We start from the raw sequence: 16,785 nt of genomic DNA on the forward strand, positions 1-16,785 counted from the left end.
CGCAGGTTGGGTACTACTCTGAGATGCAGAAGATCTTTGGAGACCTGACCCAGCAGCTTGACCAGCCTGGCCACCCTGATGAGCAGCGGGAGAGGGAGAACGAGGCCAGACTGAGTGAGCTCAGAGCCCTCTCCATTGTGGCTGATGACTGAGTCCCCACCACCCTTTCGAAGACTCCTGGGACACAAGTCAACCTCTTTGGTCTTTGCCCTTGTCAAGCTTAGGCTCAGGTGTCAGCCAGCAAAAGGCCCTCCCCTGAGAGAAGTATGGGGACAGCAGTGGCCCCTGCTCTACCTCACCAGCCCTCTGCAGTGAGCCTGGCACCAGGAGCCCCAAGCAGGCTGCTAGCTCCCCACCCATAGCAAGAGCCCAGACAGGTAAGCAGGGCAGAAAAACTCCAGGCACCTTCTCATTTCCAAAAGAACCGTCCAAAGGGCATCCTGGCCTAGGGCCTGAGCAAGCTTCCAGCCTTCAAAGGCCCAGGCTGTCTGCTCACCTGAGGTCTTAGCCTTGCTTACGTGGCCGTGATCACATCTACCTCCAAAGACCTATCCTGGAGAGTCCACCCGCCCTCGTTGCCTTTCCACTTCAGACTCCTTTTTTCTGAAGAGGCCCGAGACACTGCCGTGGGGAACAGAAGAGCTGTGGTTCCCCCAGCCCAGACAGACCCCTCACTCCAGCCTCCCAGCACGACAAAAACTGGCTTAGCCCACTTCTGTCCCTTAGGCCAAGTGCAGAGAAAAGCCCCAAGCCTTGTAGGTTCCCTAGGAAACCCGACTCCGCTCGTGTCCATAGGCTACCGACCGCACAAAATGTCACAGCCTGATTCACAGGCCTCAGAGCAAGAACCGGAGTATTTGGAATTTTATTTTTTCAAGTAAAGTTTTCAATAAAATCGACAGCTGTTACTGTGCTGTGACTGAGAGCGCCACTGTAGGTCTGTCAGGCTTGTGCTGCCCCCCCGTCCAGCTGGACGCACCCCTGCGGCACTGCCTCTCTCGACCAGCAGGTGGCAGGGCCGAGAGCACCAGGGGCCAGCCCCTCCCGCTGCCCCCGCCCACCTTCTGGACTGGAGGGCTGGGAGGAAGGGGGCAGCACAGGACGACCTACAAGAGGAGGAAGGGAAGAGCTACGGAGGACACGTGGCTTGTTTTTGACTTTGGTTTATTTAAAAAACAAAAAGCCAAAAAAAAAAAAAAACAACTTTATATACAAAGTCAAACTGAAACCACGGATTATGGAAAGAGGCAAGACTTATGGGGGAACAGGGAAAAAGGCTGGGCCAGAGCCAATACCACATTCTGAACACGGGGAGGTGCTGGTTTCTTCTGGCAAGTCCGGGGTGGCTGGAACACAGTGCTCTCTGGCGGACACAGCCCAACACCACGAGTTCGCTAGCACAGACCTTTCCTGCGGTGGCCGAGGGAGAGCCCCCCCCCCCCCCCCCAAGAACCTGCTCCTGTACCTAGCAGGATCTGTGCCATCCAGAGGAAGGGCTCTTACCCCCCGCCAGATTCCACGGCTGTTTCTTCAGTTTATTGGCATCAGACCTTAGGACAAACTTGAAAAGCCTTTTCCTCCCCTGTCTTATTCTAAACTGGAAGAGGACAGGAGAAAGTCAGCACAAGACTAAAGGGCCCCAGGAGAAATCCCAAGGTGGAGGGCGAAATGACATTCGAGGGGTGCAGAAGGTGTTGGATTTAGTTGTCAGGTGGAACCGGGGTTCCCCGCTCATCCGTCCCACATAGCACAGACCCCACCCTGACGGCCTGAGCTCCTCTACGGAGGCTGAGCCCAGGGGTCAGCCACCCCCGCCTACGGCTCCCAGGGCCTGCGCCAGCTTCTTTGGGCAACCAGAAGGGCTCTGACGTCAGCAGGCTCCATCGCTGGCCTCACAGGAGGGCAGCTCCTGCGCCAGGCCCCTCAGTTGCTAGGTGCTGCCTCCTCCTTCTCTACCCAGCTGTCCGCCTAGAACGAGAATGAGGACTCGAGGAGGAAGGGCCAAGACGGGAGGCCCAGCAACGCTCCCCGCCGGCAGACCAGGCTGCCGCCTCGGTGAACCTGGGCGGGCACGGGGGGGGAGGCCCACCTTCTCAACCATCCGCTGCACCTCCAGCTGCAGGGGGGTCAGGCGCCTCCGGAACTCCTGGAGCAGCCGCTGCAGCTGGTTCCTCTGGCGCTCGGCCGCCCGGGCCGCCTCCTCGGCCTCGGCCAGCCGGCCCCGCAGCTCCTGCATTTCCGCCGCCAGGGTTTTGTTGGTGGCCTCCGTGGCCGAGAACCGGTTATGGCTCTCCTCTGGTGGGGGAAACGGCAGAAAGACTGCTGCTGAGTTAAGCATCGCGGCCCAGGGCAGGAGGCCTGAAGCGTGAGGAGCAGGATCCCTCTCAGTCTCCAAACACACACGTGTGCGCGCCCCATCGGGCCGGGCCCCTGCGGCCACAGGCCACTCACCCAGCTTCAGTTCCAGTGTGTGAATCTTGTTCTCCAGGTAGAGCCGCCCGCTGTCCTGCTGCTCCGCACGCTGCAGCAGGTTCCCCACGTTGATCAGGCTGCCGTTGTGGGACACCAGGCCTTTGTGTTCCGTGGGGGCGGCGCCCGGCTTCGCGCTTTTCCCCGAAGGAGGCAGCAGGTCCAGGTTTCCTGGAAGGGGCCACGAAGCAGGTTTAAGGAAAGGGTCCCCAGAGGAGAGAGCAGCCGGGCCCGCCCGTCCTCCCTGGAAGGCGGCAGGGCAGCAGGACGCACCAAAGAGCACCTCCTCGGGCAGCCCGCCGTCCGTGCCCTCCTGGCGGCTGTACTGAAGGCTCCGGTACTGGCAGATGTTCTGCGTCACCACCCTGCTGACCAGCTGTTTGGCCTAGAGAACACCCCCCCGGACAGCCACTGATGAGAAGGCGCGAGCCCCTGCCCGTGCCACGCGAGCAACCTGGAACCGCAGCACCCCGAGCCGCGCACAGCAATCCAGTGCGCGCACGGCCGTCAGGGGACGCGGGCTCCGAAGGGACCCGGGGGATGGGAGGACAGGCACCTGCTCTGCACTGAGCCGGAGCCCAAGGGTGAGCAGGATCCTCTCTAAGTCTCGCCGGTGCAAGTAGCCACACCAGTTGGCATCAAAGAAGACAAAAGCAAGAAGACAGTCCAAAGGGAGCACAGCAGAGGGGTCCAGCTCCTTGGGCTGCAAGAGAAACAAAGATGAACAAGATTTACAGAGTTCTCTCAACGGCGAAATCGCCCAGGAGGCAGCCCTCTGAAAAACGAGCAGACACGATCACACCCGGGCAGCCCCTCCAGCTGGAGACAGGACCCGGGCCACTGCCGCACCACAGGCTGTCCCACACACGGAGGAGCTGAGTGCGCGCCTGCTTCGGGTACCTCACTCGGATGCACCCAGGTGGAGACACTGAGCTGTCCCGGATCCTACGGAAGTACCGCTCCGCGAGCCAAGAACCACATTTTGTCTTTTGTCAGTCAGAGGGTGCCAGAAGTCCTACGGTAAAGTCTCCCTCTCCCAGCGCCGAGTCGGGAGGCCTGGCCCAGCTTCACGGTCAGTGGGGCAGGGGGGCAGGAAAGAGGTCTCACCATGTCCTGAAGAGAAGAGAACTCCATCTCTGATTGGTTCGAGGCAACCGACCGGACCTCCGAATCCTCTAGCTTGGTTCCTGCTACAGGAAGCCTGAGATAAGCGTGGAGCAGGGACCCCCCCCGGGGCCCAGACCCACAGTGGTGACAGGAGAGCACCAGCTACAGAGCCGGGCGGCCGCTGCGTGAGGCCGGCACGTACCGAACTCCTCTTCGCCGTCATCCCTCAGGAGGAGCAGCTCGGGGTCAAGGGCCATCTCACAGAGGTCCTCGGATGCCTCACCCCGGGGTTTCTCTTCTTCCTCTCCTCCAGAAGATGGAGGTTTGGGCAAAAGGCCATCTTCCTTCTAGAAGCAAACCAAGATGAGAACGGACACCTGTAAATGCTAACAGTGATAAGTGCCAACATCTGCGCACCGACCGTGTTCGGGCACCGCGGTAAGGGTTCTGTCTACACGGTCTCGTTTGCTGCGTTCCGTGACGTGGGGTTCAGAGCTAACTAAGGGCGATTCCCAGGCACCTGGGCTTCTCTTTAGGAGTCCATCTGAGTCCCGTCAGAGATCACATTTACTCGATGGTATTTAGGTAAGAGAGACCCACGTGCTTTAGAAAGCGTTAAGAAAATGCAGCGTTCTAGTTAACCATCAAGTTGCCAAAACGCCTGTCCTCAAGGCGTGGCGCTGTCGGCCATGCTTCCAGGCCCGCTTCCCCTCTCCTCGCACACCACCTCCTAGCCGTGCGGCCGTGTGGCAGGGGGACGGGGTGCATGCAGGCAGTGAGAGGAGCCCCGCGGGGCCCCCAGCGGCGCCCAGACCCACTCGGCACCCCGCGTGCAGCCCCAGAGCCCGTGCAGGCAGCAGAGGTACTCACCGGCGGGGCGTCTGACTCGGCAGCTGTGCCCTCACTCTGTACCTCATCCTTGGGCTCCTTGGCAGCCTCTTCCTTGACTGTTTCTTCTTCCTTGGCCGCCTCCTCCTTCTCAGGTTCAGGCGGGGCCACCACCTTTTCGGGAAGGCTCAGCAGCATCTTATAAATCCTATAGCCAAAATCCCTCTGCAGCATCTCCAGAAACAGCTCGGCCAACACCATCACCTTGTGGAAGAGGCAGCAGAGGTCCGTGAGCATCAGGAAAAAGGGAATGCTCGAAGCCCTGCCATCCCACACACCCTACCTCACAGGCTCCGCAGATTGCTACACCTACTTCAAAAGAGATCCTTTCTTTCGGCCTCCGGTCCTCCACGATACTATGGAGGGACAGGCTGACACAGCCAGGGCGCGCCAGGACGGCAGGCTCTAGAGGGGGCGGAGGGGCCTCTGGGAGATCAGTGTCCATGTCCTGCTGTGCGGTGGCCTCTGGATTCTCTGCGTTCTGTTTAGAGGTGTCTGCTCCTTGCTCTGATGCGTCAGCTGCCTGGTGCGGAGGCTCTGCTTCCTGTGACAGAAGCCAGAGCTGTGACCGCCTGGGTCCGCAGCTCAGGGCACCCGCTCTGCCCACTGGTCTGCAAGGCTCAGCCTTACCCCGCACGCCTCTCGGGGAGGGGGAGCTGCCTCTGCAGCTTTCTGCTGGCACAGGGCCTCCCACTCTTCCAAAGTAGGCATGACGGTCCAGACATCTGGCAGGTACACCACCACGGTCTGGAGCCGCCTTGGGGGGCCCGACTGCAGGTACTGGAACTCCGCGAAGCGCCACCTGCTCACAGCGAAAGGAAAAAGGAAGTACCGACCCACAACCTTCACAAGCAGGTGCTTCAGTTTCCAATCAACATTTAATGAGCACATACTACACACGCAGCTTTGAAAATACGAAACCAAAAGAAACCAAATCCTCAAGAAATGGTCCATCAATGGGCCAATGTGAGTAAGCAGACAGTGACTCTCCAGGGTGATCCCAGCACCAAGGACCACTAAATGTGGCTGGGCGATCGCATGGGACGAGCCTTGGAGGGTCGGCTGGCCCTCAACACCCATACACATCCCTATACGTGCTCATGACCAAGACGACCGTCTGCGAGGGCTGGAGGGTGAGGTGGGACCGGGGAAGAGAAGAGCACTAACAGGTCAGAAAGGCACAGGACCTTGGCCTCCTAAACAGTCTTGCCAATACAACGGGCCACACACAGACAAGCTTGGGGCAGCCACTCACCACTTCGTGCAGGCGCTCAAGTCAATGCCAGTCTGGGCTTGCGCACAGCGGATGGCAGTGCGGACTAGCACCTGCGGGTCGCCCTTGGGGTCGAGGCCATCCAGAGAGGGAGACCAGTCACCCCCAACCAGCACTGCCTCCTCTTCTTTCCGGCTCAGCAAAAACTGCAAAAATGGATCCAAGATAAAAAAAAGAACAAAACAAAAACCAATTCCCTGGATCTCTCACCATGAGGCAGCCTACTACCCCTGGGGAATGAAAGCAGCAGGATGTGGTGAAGAGTCCGCCACGTAGGGTCGGAAGCAGGGGAGGGTGGATCTCTCTACCCATGAACGGGATCTAGCCATGTAACTTTTTCTGACAAGAACATCCTGAGCCATGCTGTCCTTCTGGTGAAATAAGCGGTATTCCAGCTCAGGGCTCCTTGCTTCTACGAGCTCACGAACAGGAGCCTAGCTGCTGAAAACCTGACAGGGCCTGGCCATCCATCATCCATGACTGCGTCCTGCCTCATGGACTCCAGCTCTTACCTTAATCTGCTTCAGAGGATGTTCTGGGGTCTCCCTTGGCTCGGCCAGGTCATCCACAAAGAGCATGCAACAACGATACAACTCCTCCAGTCCCGGGGAAGAGAGCAGCAGTACCTGTGCAGGGGCGGCGTGAAGGACATGCTCGAGAGCCTTCTCAGCCTCCAACACGGAACAAGGGGGCAGGACCCCAGCCCACTCACCTTGGAACTGTAAGCGGGGTCACTGTCTGCGGGGATGGGCTCAGCACCAGCATCTGGAGCCGGCTCCTTCTCAGAAGATACCTGGATGCGGCTTGGAGGATGGAGGGAAAAGGGCTGGCTCAGAGGGAAGGCCGACAGCCAGCTCAGACACACAGCCAGAAAGCCGGAGGGAACCAGGAGGCTGCGGTAGCGGCGCTGGAGCTCTAAGAAGTCACAGCTGGGGCTGGAGAAGGAAAGCAAGGGGATCCAGACTGAGCAAAGACTAAATTATTTTTAAAAATGGCACCATGAAAGACTTGGGGAAAAAAGGGCAAATTATTTTCTCATCTGGGAAAGAAGACATCTCTGAAAAGAAAAAGATGGATGAGATTTGACCACTAAAATGTTTCCGCTCCTAATGGCAAAGTAAAGTCGAACTGGGAAAGAAAAAACAGAGAGACATTTGCAGTACGTGACAGCTAGGGCTCACTGTCTTGATCGAAGAGGAGCCCACAAATTACTAACAGGTTCACAAGAAGGTTCACAAGTCTGAGAGAAAACTGGGAAACAGACATCAACAGGTACTTACCAGAAAAAAGAAAGGAGACTTAAAAGCCCCTGAACCTATGCTCAGTCTCACTTATAATTAAAGAAATGCAAATCGGAGTATCACTTTTTGCCTAAGAGACTGCCGAGGATCAAAAAGTTTGGTAACATAGCGCTGGCAGCAACGTGGGGAAACGAGACTTCAGGCCCCGTGGGCGAGAAGGGAAACCGACACAGCCTCTTAGAGAGAACTGGCAGTGGACGTCCAAGTTTAAAATCAGACCCTTGGAGCCAGCTGCCCCGCTTCTAGGCACTGCCCTCAGTAAACTACTAGCACCTGCCCGCACAGACGTCTGTAGGAATGTGTAGGACAACAATACTTAGGATGATTAAAACGTGGAAACAGAGAACTGGTGAAGTAAACGGTCTGTCCATTCACTGGAATATTGTACAGGTGCTGAGAAGAATGAGATCAATCTAACCAACGTTGACATGGAATAAATTCTAAGACACACTGAGTGAAAAAGCAACATACTAAACGGTACGTACGTACAAGAGGCATCCGCAGATGTTCAAAAAGACAGCTGTGTGTGGGGCTAACTGGCGGCAGTCACTCTGACTGATGGGAGGAGGCTCTACGTGCACCCCTCTCGTGATGTGGGGGCCACACTGTCCTGTGAGGAGACGAACCTTGGGAGGCAGGTGGGTCAGCAGGGAACACAGGAGAGGCCCTGCCCGGCCCCGCGGAGAGGAACCAGTGATGCAGGAAGGGCAGTGACAGCCCTCTTTCCCTTCCACCTCGAGGAAGAGGTGCTGGGAGGCTGCCCCCTCACCTCACTCTGAGCTTCGGTGAACTCCGCTACCGGGGCAGTGGCCGGAGCCCTGCCTCTGCACTGCTGGATAGAATCTGGAATCACTCATCTGCCTTAGTCAGTCAGTTCCTAAGTGCGATAGGTAAGCTTGTGGGCCAGAGTCCTCGCACGCACTAGAGCGCTCTAAAAATGATTCCGAAGTCCCCTGGAAAACAAGTCCCAAGGTGCCTATGATCTATACTTCCTACCTGAATTAGCAATGGTATTGGGCACCTGGATTTTGATGGGTAAGCCTTAACGATAGCCTGGCATAACTATTTCTGATGATCAAATCACAAAAGTTCTATCAGGGCACCCCTGTCAGTGGTGCTATGCTGGTCAAAATCTGAGATTTAGAAATTAAAAAACTGTCACATTAAGAAACAAACAAAAAGGTCCTAGGCACATGACCCCGCACACACTCTACTCTTGCACAGACTGTATCTCATTTACACAAGAAACTGTTACCAGCCGCAAGCCTCACCCCCCACCCCAGCCTCATCGCTCACCTGTCCACAGTATAGGGGGTGAGGTGGACCCGGTAAGGAGGCAGGTCATGCCTTGGTTTCTTAGCACCCCAAGGCTCTCCACCAGCCCGCTGTTTGCGTTTCTTGGAGTCATAGTCATCGCTGGAGGTTGATCCATCACCAGAAGGAAGAAACCACACTGTTACATTAAGATTCAATACATACTGGCCTAAAAGAACTGGAAACCATCTGATTCCCCAACACCAAAGGAATGGATCAAGAAGCCACTGCTAACAGCCATATAACACATTATTATAAAATTATTAAAATGGATATTTAAATACTTGTACCAGAAAACCACCCATCGTGAGCAAAAGGACGAGTACACGGTAGTATGTATACAGTAGTGCCTCGACTGTGCAAAAAAAGCTCTAAAAGACTAAAAAGAAATGAAGTATTGGGCGCCTGGCTGGCTCAGTCGGTGGAGCATGTATGTGACTCTTGATCTCAGGGTTGTGAGTTCGAGCCCCACGTTGGGTGCAGATAATACTTAAAAAAAAAAAAAAACCTTAAAAAAAAAAAAAGGAAAGAAAGAACTAATGAGGGGCGCCTGGGTGGCTCAGTCGTCAAGCGTCTGCCTTCGGCTCAGGTCATGATCCCAGCGTCCTGGGATCGAGCCCCGCATCGGGCTCCCTGCTCGGCGGGAAGCCTGCTTCTCCCTCTCCCACTCCTCCTGCTTGTGTTCCCTCTCTCACTGTGTCTCTCTCTGTCAAATAAATAAATAAAATCTTAAAAAAAAAAGAATTAATGATGGACGCCTCTCACTGGTAGAGCTTATGAATAATTTTCTTTTTTGTATTTTTCTGAACTTTAAAAATTATAGCTAACATGTAATTTTTTGAAATGAGAAAAGATTTTAACTGATTTTTAACATAAGACACATATATGGTACCATGCAAAGATTCTATAAAGGAAGTTTTATTAAGAGACAGTTCTCATAACAAACCCTTAGCAATACGAATTAAAGTCATAAAAACACTCAAACTCTTTGATCCAATAAATCCACTCTTGAAAATATTATCCCAAGGAAGTTAATTCAAAAGAAAAACAGATTATAAATAGTGGAAAAAATTTAAGCTGAGAGAGTAAGAAAACCACATTCATATCCAGTAATACCTGAACTTTTATAGTAAACAAATACAATAATCATACAGCTATTAAAACAATCATGAGGATTACACTGCAATATGGAAAAAATGTTTAATCACTTTAATCACAGCGTATAAAAACAATTTGGACTCTAAAGTTAAAATTTTTAAAAATTAAAATTCAATAAAACTATAAAAAGTATGCTCATATATAAAGACCACACAAGAACACAGACCAAAAAAAAGTAGCAGTAAGTAATTTCTCTTTTCAAAATTATTTTCTAAAGGTCTTTAAGAATGGTTACCTTTAAAGGGAAAGAAGGAATGACACATTTTTATATTTTAACGCTACATAATAGCATGTACTACTTCATATGTTTCTATAAAAAATTACTTATGATAGTATCACCATGTTACGAGTTCAGTAAGTAAAAAGAGAAAAGAAAAACCTCCAGACCATTATAAAACGCCAGACTGTTAAGGGAAAAGCCCCATGTCTCACAAGAGAAATAAAATCACCTGTCCGTTCTTCCGGCCCAGGTATGGCGCTGACTGCAGTCTATTTACCAGAAGGCCTCTGCCCTTCCCTTCAGACCCGCCTGCCTCGTTTCCTTTGTCATTCCATCCCTGGGCATCTAAGTTCATTACATTCAACACAGAGTTTTTCATCCTTCTCTATCTGCCTGGCCCATTTCCCGGCTTATTAGCATCCATCCAAAGGCTGCCTTCCACTCTCGCCTTTCCGGGATGTCGGCGCTTCCACGCTTCTAACAGTCATTCTGACAGCTCTCTTCAGCTCGCCCACGACTGGAGCGAACTCTTCAGTAAATGCTGTCCACCCCTAGTGACAGTGGATGTCCCACTGAATCCTGGAATTCAATGGCCAGTTTTCTCTCCTTACTGTGAATCGTCAGGAACGCATGAGAAAGCAGTACCAGTGGGAGACATCTCAGGAGCCTCAGCAGGATACCGAGACAGCATCCCACTGGATACGCCTGTCCAAAAACCTCAGTAGTTCAGTACTGGCAGTCCAACGGGGACACTGTTACCTCCGTCCCAAAACCTGAAATTTAAAATAAAATTTGGCTTCCAGCCAAAACGCTCAAGTAGCTTGACTCCTTTGTAAATTGTTTTTCTCCCACAGTGACCTAACTCCTACTGCCCCCTTTCCTACTTCGCAGATTCTCTGTACTGACCGATGGTGGTACCGCCCTGCCAGCGGTAAGGTCTCCTGTCTCTAGAAGCCGTGACACCGAAGCATTATGGCGAAAGGAACGTAACACAGGCCTGCCCGGGGCTTGGCATGTCCAGGACAATCAAATGCACGTGACTGTACAGAAAGACTGAGTATGAACCTAAAGCAGAAAGTCAATAGCAACCTTGATTTCTACCCCAGCTACACTATCCCTCAGGGCACTTGCTGTGATTTGGTGATGACGCCTTTAATAAACTCACAGAATGTGAGAGGTAGAGAGTCCTCGGAAACTGAAGGCCAGGAAGATGCACAGGACAAGGGGTGTAGGTGTATGCAAAATATTTACCGGTGACTTGAGAACAGGACAAGGTGTTTCAAGTAATGGAGGCATGGTGGAAAACAATCCTAGACCACAGAACCATTCTCCCAGTTAGAATTCATAATGACCTAGCCTAAGGGAACAAACACTAGCTTCAGCACACTAGCTGCGTCCCTTTGCCTAAACTTTTTCTCAGAGTTACTCCGTGGTCCTTTTAAGAGTTCACACTGGATTTCATTCTCAGCCCTTATCATGTAATAATCTACTGGCATCTGGGAATAGGGGATTGTTTCCTTATCAGTACAGTTCTCACTTCAAAAAAGAACTTGAACATGAGAGAATTTTCTAGAGTGATGGAAATGTTTTAGATCTTAATTGGGGTGAGAGTTATGTGGATTTTTCCATGTCAAAATTGTCCAGTTGAGATTTGTGCATTTCAACCTATACAATATTTGTGATAAAATTTTTAATCTTAAAAAAAAAAAACAGCAAGTACAAGGCAAGGAGCAGATGGAGGTAGAGATGAAAAAGAATGGAAGATGTTGATACTTGTTGAAGCTGGGGGGTGGGTATATGAGGGTTCGTCATCCTTTTCTGTTTGCTTTTGCTTATATTTGCAATTTTCCCTAATAAAAAATTAAAATGAGGATCACCAGTATAACTAAAACAAGTCTTAAGCAAACTAGTTGAGAGCTTAACTCTAGGAATATAAGCAAAACCTTTTAGGGAGAGTAAGGTAAGAGAAGGAACACGTGAGCTGGAGAGAATAGGCAGCATGCTCCCAGCAGTCCCCAAAGCTCACAGATGATACAGGATGGCCTAGAACACCCCCAAAGTCCCAAATCCACCATGCCGGCTACATATGGGCCATGAAGCTATCTACGTGTTCTAGGCACGGGCCTGGACTTCTGGGCAGAGTGCAACCTACAGATTCTAATGCTACACTGATGTGTACAGTGTATATAAAGAAACATTTTAGGGCAGCCTGGGTGGCTCAGTCTGCCTTCGGCTCAGGTCATACATGATCCCAGGGTCCTGGGACCGAGCCCCGCATCGGGCTCCCTGCTCCGCAGGAAGCCTGCTTCTCCCTCTCCCACTTCCCCTGCTGGTGTTCCCTCTCTCACTGTGTCTCTGTCAAAGAAATAAATAAAATCTTAAAAAAAAAAAAAAAAACACTTTATACTAGAAATTAAAACAAACACTGCAAAGTTACATTTTTTTGGACAATTACTATTTCTGGATAGTTTGATTTTTGGCATCTCAGTCTTAAGGACTAGAAATAAAAGAGAAAATTATAAATTTCAATATGGTATTTTGAAAGATGAACTATGTCAAATCCCTGCTTGCTGAACCAGTTTATAAAGTTCTAATGTTTACATATACATCTCAGTGCGTCGGCCTATTTCAGGGGAAAGGGCCCAGGATCTAGCTGCAGAAAGAATGTTAGTGTAACAGGTGGCAAAGAGACACTGCTCCTAGAGACAAATAAATAAAATAGCTTCCTTGTTTGATCATTCTCTTACCTTCGGCCTTGATCCAATCGTCCATGAGGGCCCCGAGCAGGAAATCTGTTCAGGTGGCTCAGATGAAGTGTGTGGGATGTTTGGAAGAGACTCAGAGCTACAGAGAAGAAATGGCTGGTGACTCAAAAACCCTACATATCTGCCCAACTTCCCTGTCCCTTTCCTCCAGTGACAACAGTGCCCACTTCTATTCTGAGAGCAACAACCTGAGAGCTACAGACCCATTCATCCAGAGTAGCCCCATAAAGCCACACCCCAACATCCATGCCACTGATACGCACGCTTCTGAGGAAAGAGCGGGGGAATCCGGTGAGGCTGGAAGATCAGCTGGGGCTGAGCTCCCAGAATCCCTTGCTTCTGGCCCAGGGCTGCCACATGGAGAAGGGGAGGTGCTGGGGACTTCAGCAGGGGCTGCAGGACAGTAACCAGGAAATTCAGGGCATCCCGTGGTCGATTTGCTCACTACCTTGGAAAGATGCAGCCCTGCCCCTTGACAAAAGTAAGGTTCTTGCCCAGCTTTCAGGGCACTAGGGCTTCCCTCCCTCCCCTTTCCAATGCACATGCCGGAAAGACGCATACCTGGTTGGAGAGCGTTTGCACCTTGACAGCATTCCAGGGCACTGCCTGGCCTGGGTTGTATGCAGCCTTCACCAGCACCTTCTCACCCAGCTGGGGCAGCCGGCCCTTCACCACACTGCCAGCACACAAGCCAGGAGACCAGTCAGGAGAGAGACCCTGGCCAAGCCACCCTGACTGCCCCTAGGAGGCCCTGCCCTTCAAGATTTCGCACACCTTGCATAAAAACAGCAAAGCAATGGCTTCAGAGGGGCCCCACCAGCGCGGCGACAGAATTGAATTCAACAGGCATTCAGGGGACTAACCTCAAGCCTACCTTAGCTGAAAAAAGACCTCTTCATCCACCACCCCAAAGTAGTCATGCAAGCTGGTAACAATACCAGTGAAGACCCGCTGCTTCTCCCCACCCTGTAAGAGAACAGTGCAGTTTGAAAGTAACAGAGAGCATTTGTCCATGCTCCACTGTTAGCATCTCATCTGCAGCCAAACCCCACCCAGCTTCAACAAAGTATGGCATCGAGATTCACATGAAGGAGACACACACGTATAATAGTCATAATCTACTGCAAGGAGGAGGAAGAGATCACACTGACTCTTAGGTCAGAAGCTTCTTCTAGGATTTCCAGTTCTTTAATTCCAGGAAGCACCCAAAAGATTTCCCTAGAGCCACAACTCAGGACTCCCCAGTCAGAGATGTCTAGTCACCTCCATCCTGGCCCAGGTCAGGAGCACCAGGAAGGATGAACATAGCTATACAAGAATGAAAGCACCAGGCACCCATGCATGCTGTGGTAGTCTCAAGTGCTGACACTCACTAGAAAAAATGCCAACCTACCTGAAGGTGCCTGGCATTTTGGGACAGGTCTGTGGCCACAGGAGGAGTGAGCAAACCAGGAGGAGGACCCAGAAGAGATGTTGAAGCTGCGCCTATGTGGACAGAGAAGCAATCTCCAGGACCTGCATCTACCATTTTGAGCACTAGAGTCAGACAGAAGGTATGGCAGACCCAAAGGGCAGAGTGACTCCAAGCAACTCCTCCACAGGGTTTCACTTGCCACCACTGTGCTCATCTCCTATTTTCCTAAGAAACGTTAGCAGCAAATCTGCACTCCACCAGGGAAACCCCAAAAGCCACATTTTAAAAGACTAACTCCAAAGCACCTAATACCCAGTATGAGGCCAAATAGGGATAAAGGTGATCACCTGAGAAGTTGCGTCCCCCTGGAAGCGGGTTGATCCGCTGGCGCTTAAACTGGGACATTGGGAATGCTGTCCTCTTTCAGAGTCTTAGAAAAAACCTTTAATTGCAAAAGAAAGAAGTTAACAGCTCAGAGGGAAATTTTCCATCAACCCCCAAAAAGTAACTGAGGATCTAATGAAGGTGAGGAGGTGGGTACGGAGAATGAATGGAGGAGATGGAGAGAACATAAAGAGCAGGAAATGCAAAAATTACATTGTTCCAGTTTGCCCTCACAAGTTAGTGGTGGGTGATACTGTCAAGCTATTTTAAAGAAAAGGAAACTGAAGCTCACAGAGATTGAGACTTGCCCAGGGTCACATCACCAGTTAGTGACAAAACTGAGACTCGCACCCAGGTCGCCAACAACTTAGCGCTCTTCTCACGATGCCACGCCACCCGCTGATGCTTGGGGAGAATGGGGGATCGGAAAGGGCCCCAGTGACATTCATTCATTGAAATACATCCGCCAAAATGCTCCACGCAAGGCCCGGAAAAATGGAGGAGGCTGGTGCCGGAGAGAAGGTGTGGGCCCTCTCCCCGGAAGCCCGGCCCGTTGTTCCCCGGACGGGCTGGTGGGAAGGTAGCCCCGTGGCCCGGCCGAACGCGAATCCGGCAGCGCACCCGCCCGCCCTCCTGCTCCCGTGCTCCCTGGGCCTCGGCTCCCGCTTCAGCAGCCGCGGGCACCGGGCCTCCCGGGCCGGGCCGCGGCGGGGCCACCGTGGGAGGACGAAGGCGCGCGGTTTCTCCTCCTCCCGCCCGCCCCCAGGGCCGAGGCCGTTGCCAGGGAGACGGGACTTGCAGTCCGAAGGGGGGCTCGGCCCCTTCCGCGGCCCGTGCATCTTTGCTGCCCGGCCCTCGCAGCCCCTCGGCCGGGGAAGAGGCGAAGGGGCAGAGAGGCGGCGGGGGGCCCCCCAACCCACCTGCGGGCCAGGGCCGCGACACCGGGGGGACAAAGACACCCGGAACCACCACAGCCGCTACTGCCGCCACCACCGGAAGCGCCTCTCCGGAAGCGCGACCACTGGTCGGAAGCTGCCACTCTCCCGGATATGGTCCCTCCCTCCTCTCCACCGACTTCTCCCTTCCCCCACGCCGGCCTGCCATCCCCCTCCAACTGTGGAACGGAAGTGCGCCTTCCCCGATCGGATGCGCGTTAGGAAGCAGGGCCTCGGTGGTGTCCCCGCTTAACTGTCCCATTAGAAAAGTAGGCTTTAGAGCATTGGTTCCTGGTACAAAGACAGCAGGAGCTGGACCCCTAAATAGAAGAGGGCACCTACCACCCGACACCTGGCCTCATTCTGGCAGACCCAGGGCTGCAGCCCCAAGAGAAGCAGCCCCTCCTGACTGAAGGAGGAGAGTGCCTGATCAGTGGCCATTTCTAGGAGACATTCCTGTCTGACTCAAGCCAATGACTTCATCCCTAGCCCGGCCCTTCCATTGACACCCCACCCCACCCCACCCCCACACACACACCCGTCCCCTCCCATCCTCTGGATATCTGCAGGAGACTAAGCTTTTCCCCTTTCTCAATTAGCAAAGAGCTAGGAACACTACATGCTGTAATAAATAAACCACAATATTTTGGTAGACATCTACAATGTTCTCAGAAACATTTTCTTTAGTCCTCACAACCCTGGAAAATAAGGTCAGGCACTAGTGCCCTAATTCTCAGATATGAAACCTAAGAGTTGAGTGAAATGACATGCTTCAAGTCTTGCCACTAATCACTGGCCCTTTGTCTGCATTAACCACTCCAGGCCTCCTTTATCCTCTGGCCTTCCCATCATCCCTCCAGTTTGGCCTCCTTCCAACCCCATGCCCTCCCCCTTCCTATTCATGTAACATTCACAATGCACTTCAAGACAGTTTAATCTCATTTTATCTTCATAATAAGACTGTGAGGTAGGTAGGGCAGGTATCATTAAACCATTTGGGAGATTAAGTAGGAAGCTATGGCTCAGAAAAGTTAAGGGATTTTTGTCAAGGTCTAAAAGCTAGTATGTCTCTGGTTTCTGCTCTGATATGTAAAGGTTATTAGGGACCAAAGCAGCTGAAGACAGACCTTGAAGCTTACTCTGCTTTTCTCCATGTTGTCCCTGACCCTTCCATTCCAGGTTTGGTCTTCAGGGGCTCTGTTTCACAGGCAAGACTCCATGCAGAGGCACCCAAGATAGGAGCCCCGCCCCGCCCGTCCTGGGGCTACCCATGAAGGTATGAGAAGGAAAGCAGGACTCCAAATCAGTAACTGCCCACTGAGGAATGAAGTTCAGTTCCATCCTTTCGCAGTTACCTCACCCAGAAGACCAACCCTTTGAGTGAGTGATTCAGAAGAAACGGTTGTATCCAGCCAGTTCACAACAGTGACAGACTCACAGAGATACACGTATCATTTTGCACAAATACACATCTGTGACACGCTAGGCCCCAGGAGATCACCATGCCAAACATGTTCCATGGACTCCTGATAAATAAGTTAGTTCACATTGACTAGG

General features: G+C 52.4%; 2 protein-coding genes across 10 annotated transcripts in view; one reads left to right on the plus strand and one right to left on the minus strand.

Annotated features, from left to right (window-relative positions):
• Positions 1–12,129, plus strand: part of BIN3 (bridging integrator 3) — a 53,398-nt gene extending 41,269 nt beyond the window's left edge. For 4 of the 6 annotated variants that reach the window (XM_036075133.2, XM_036075135.2, XM_036075136.2 and 1 more), the window contains one exon: positions 6–899. In XM_036075133.2, the coding sequence (XP_035931026.1) occupies positions 6–152 (147 nt within the window). In that variant the 3' untranslated portion in view covers positions 153–899. Of the gene's footprint in view, positions 1–5; positions 900–9,980; positions 10,550–10,621 lie in introns of those variants that run through there. The other 2 variants (XM_078069514.1, XM_078069515.1) reach the window with 2 other exon arrangements.
• CCAR2 (cell cycle and apoptosis regulator 2) lies at positions 1,148–15,360 on the minus strand. 4 transcript variants are annotated; one of them, XM_078069513.1, is made up of 21 exons: positions 15,212–15,360; positions 14,257–14,350; positions 13,889–13,980; positions 13,370–13,461; positions 13,057–13,171; positions 12,759–12,888; positions 12,478–12,574; positions 8,335–8,454; positions 6,450–6,672; positions 6,250–6,363; positions 5,720–5,883; positions 5,095–5,266; positions 4,778–5,008; positions 4,447–4,668; positions 3,779–3,923; positions 3,577–3,656; positions 3,026–3,172; positions 2,743–2,854; positions 2,452–2,640; positions 2,090–2,295; positions 1,148–1,968 (listed from the first exon to the last, which is right to left on the minus strand). In XM_078069513.1, the coding sequence occupies exons 2-21, from the start codon at positions 14,312–14,314 to the stop codon at positions 1,924–1,926; spliced, it is 2,754 nt and encodes a 917-aa protein (XP_077925639.1). In that variant the 5' UTR covers positions 14,315–14,350; positions 15,212–15,360; the 3' UTR covers positions 1,148–1,923. The 4 variants fall into 4 exon arrangements, with proteins under 4 accessions (XP_077925639.1, XP_035931011.1, XP_035931013.1 ...); XM_036075118.2 differs by having other exon boundaries at positions 3,577–3,659; positions 14,257–14,351; positions 15,214–15,357; XM_036075120.2 differs by lacking the exon at positions 15,212–15,360 and adding an exon at positions 14,645–14,942 and having other exon boundaries at positions 3,577–3,659; positions 14,257–14,351.
• Positions 15,361–16,785: the final 1,425 nt, after the last annotated feature.

This window comes from Halichoerus grypus, chromosome 3, assembly GCF_964656455.1.
Source record: "Halichoerus grypus chromosome 3, mHalGry1.hap1.1, whole genome shotgun sequence".
Taxonomy (NCBI): Eukaryota; Metazoa; Chordata; class Mammalia; order Carnivora; family Phocidae; genus Halichoerus; species Halichoerus grypus.

Bases quoted from the DNA above. Each gene is read 5' to 3' on its own strand.
- CCAR2 (XM_036075118.2), bottom strand. From the start codon at position 14,314: ATGTCCCAGTTTAAGCGCCAGCGGATCAACCCGCTTCCAGGGGGACGC. The intron at 5,009-5,094 runs GTAAGGCTGAGC...CTTCTGTCACAG, and splicing joins CTCCCCGAGAGGCGTGCGGG to GAAGCAGAGCCTCCGCACCA. The intron at 1,969-2,089 runs GTGGGCCTCCCC...TTCTCGTTCTAG, and splicing joins TGCAGCGGATGGTTGAGAAG to GCGGACAGCTGGGTAGAGAA.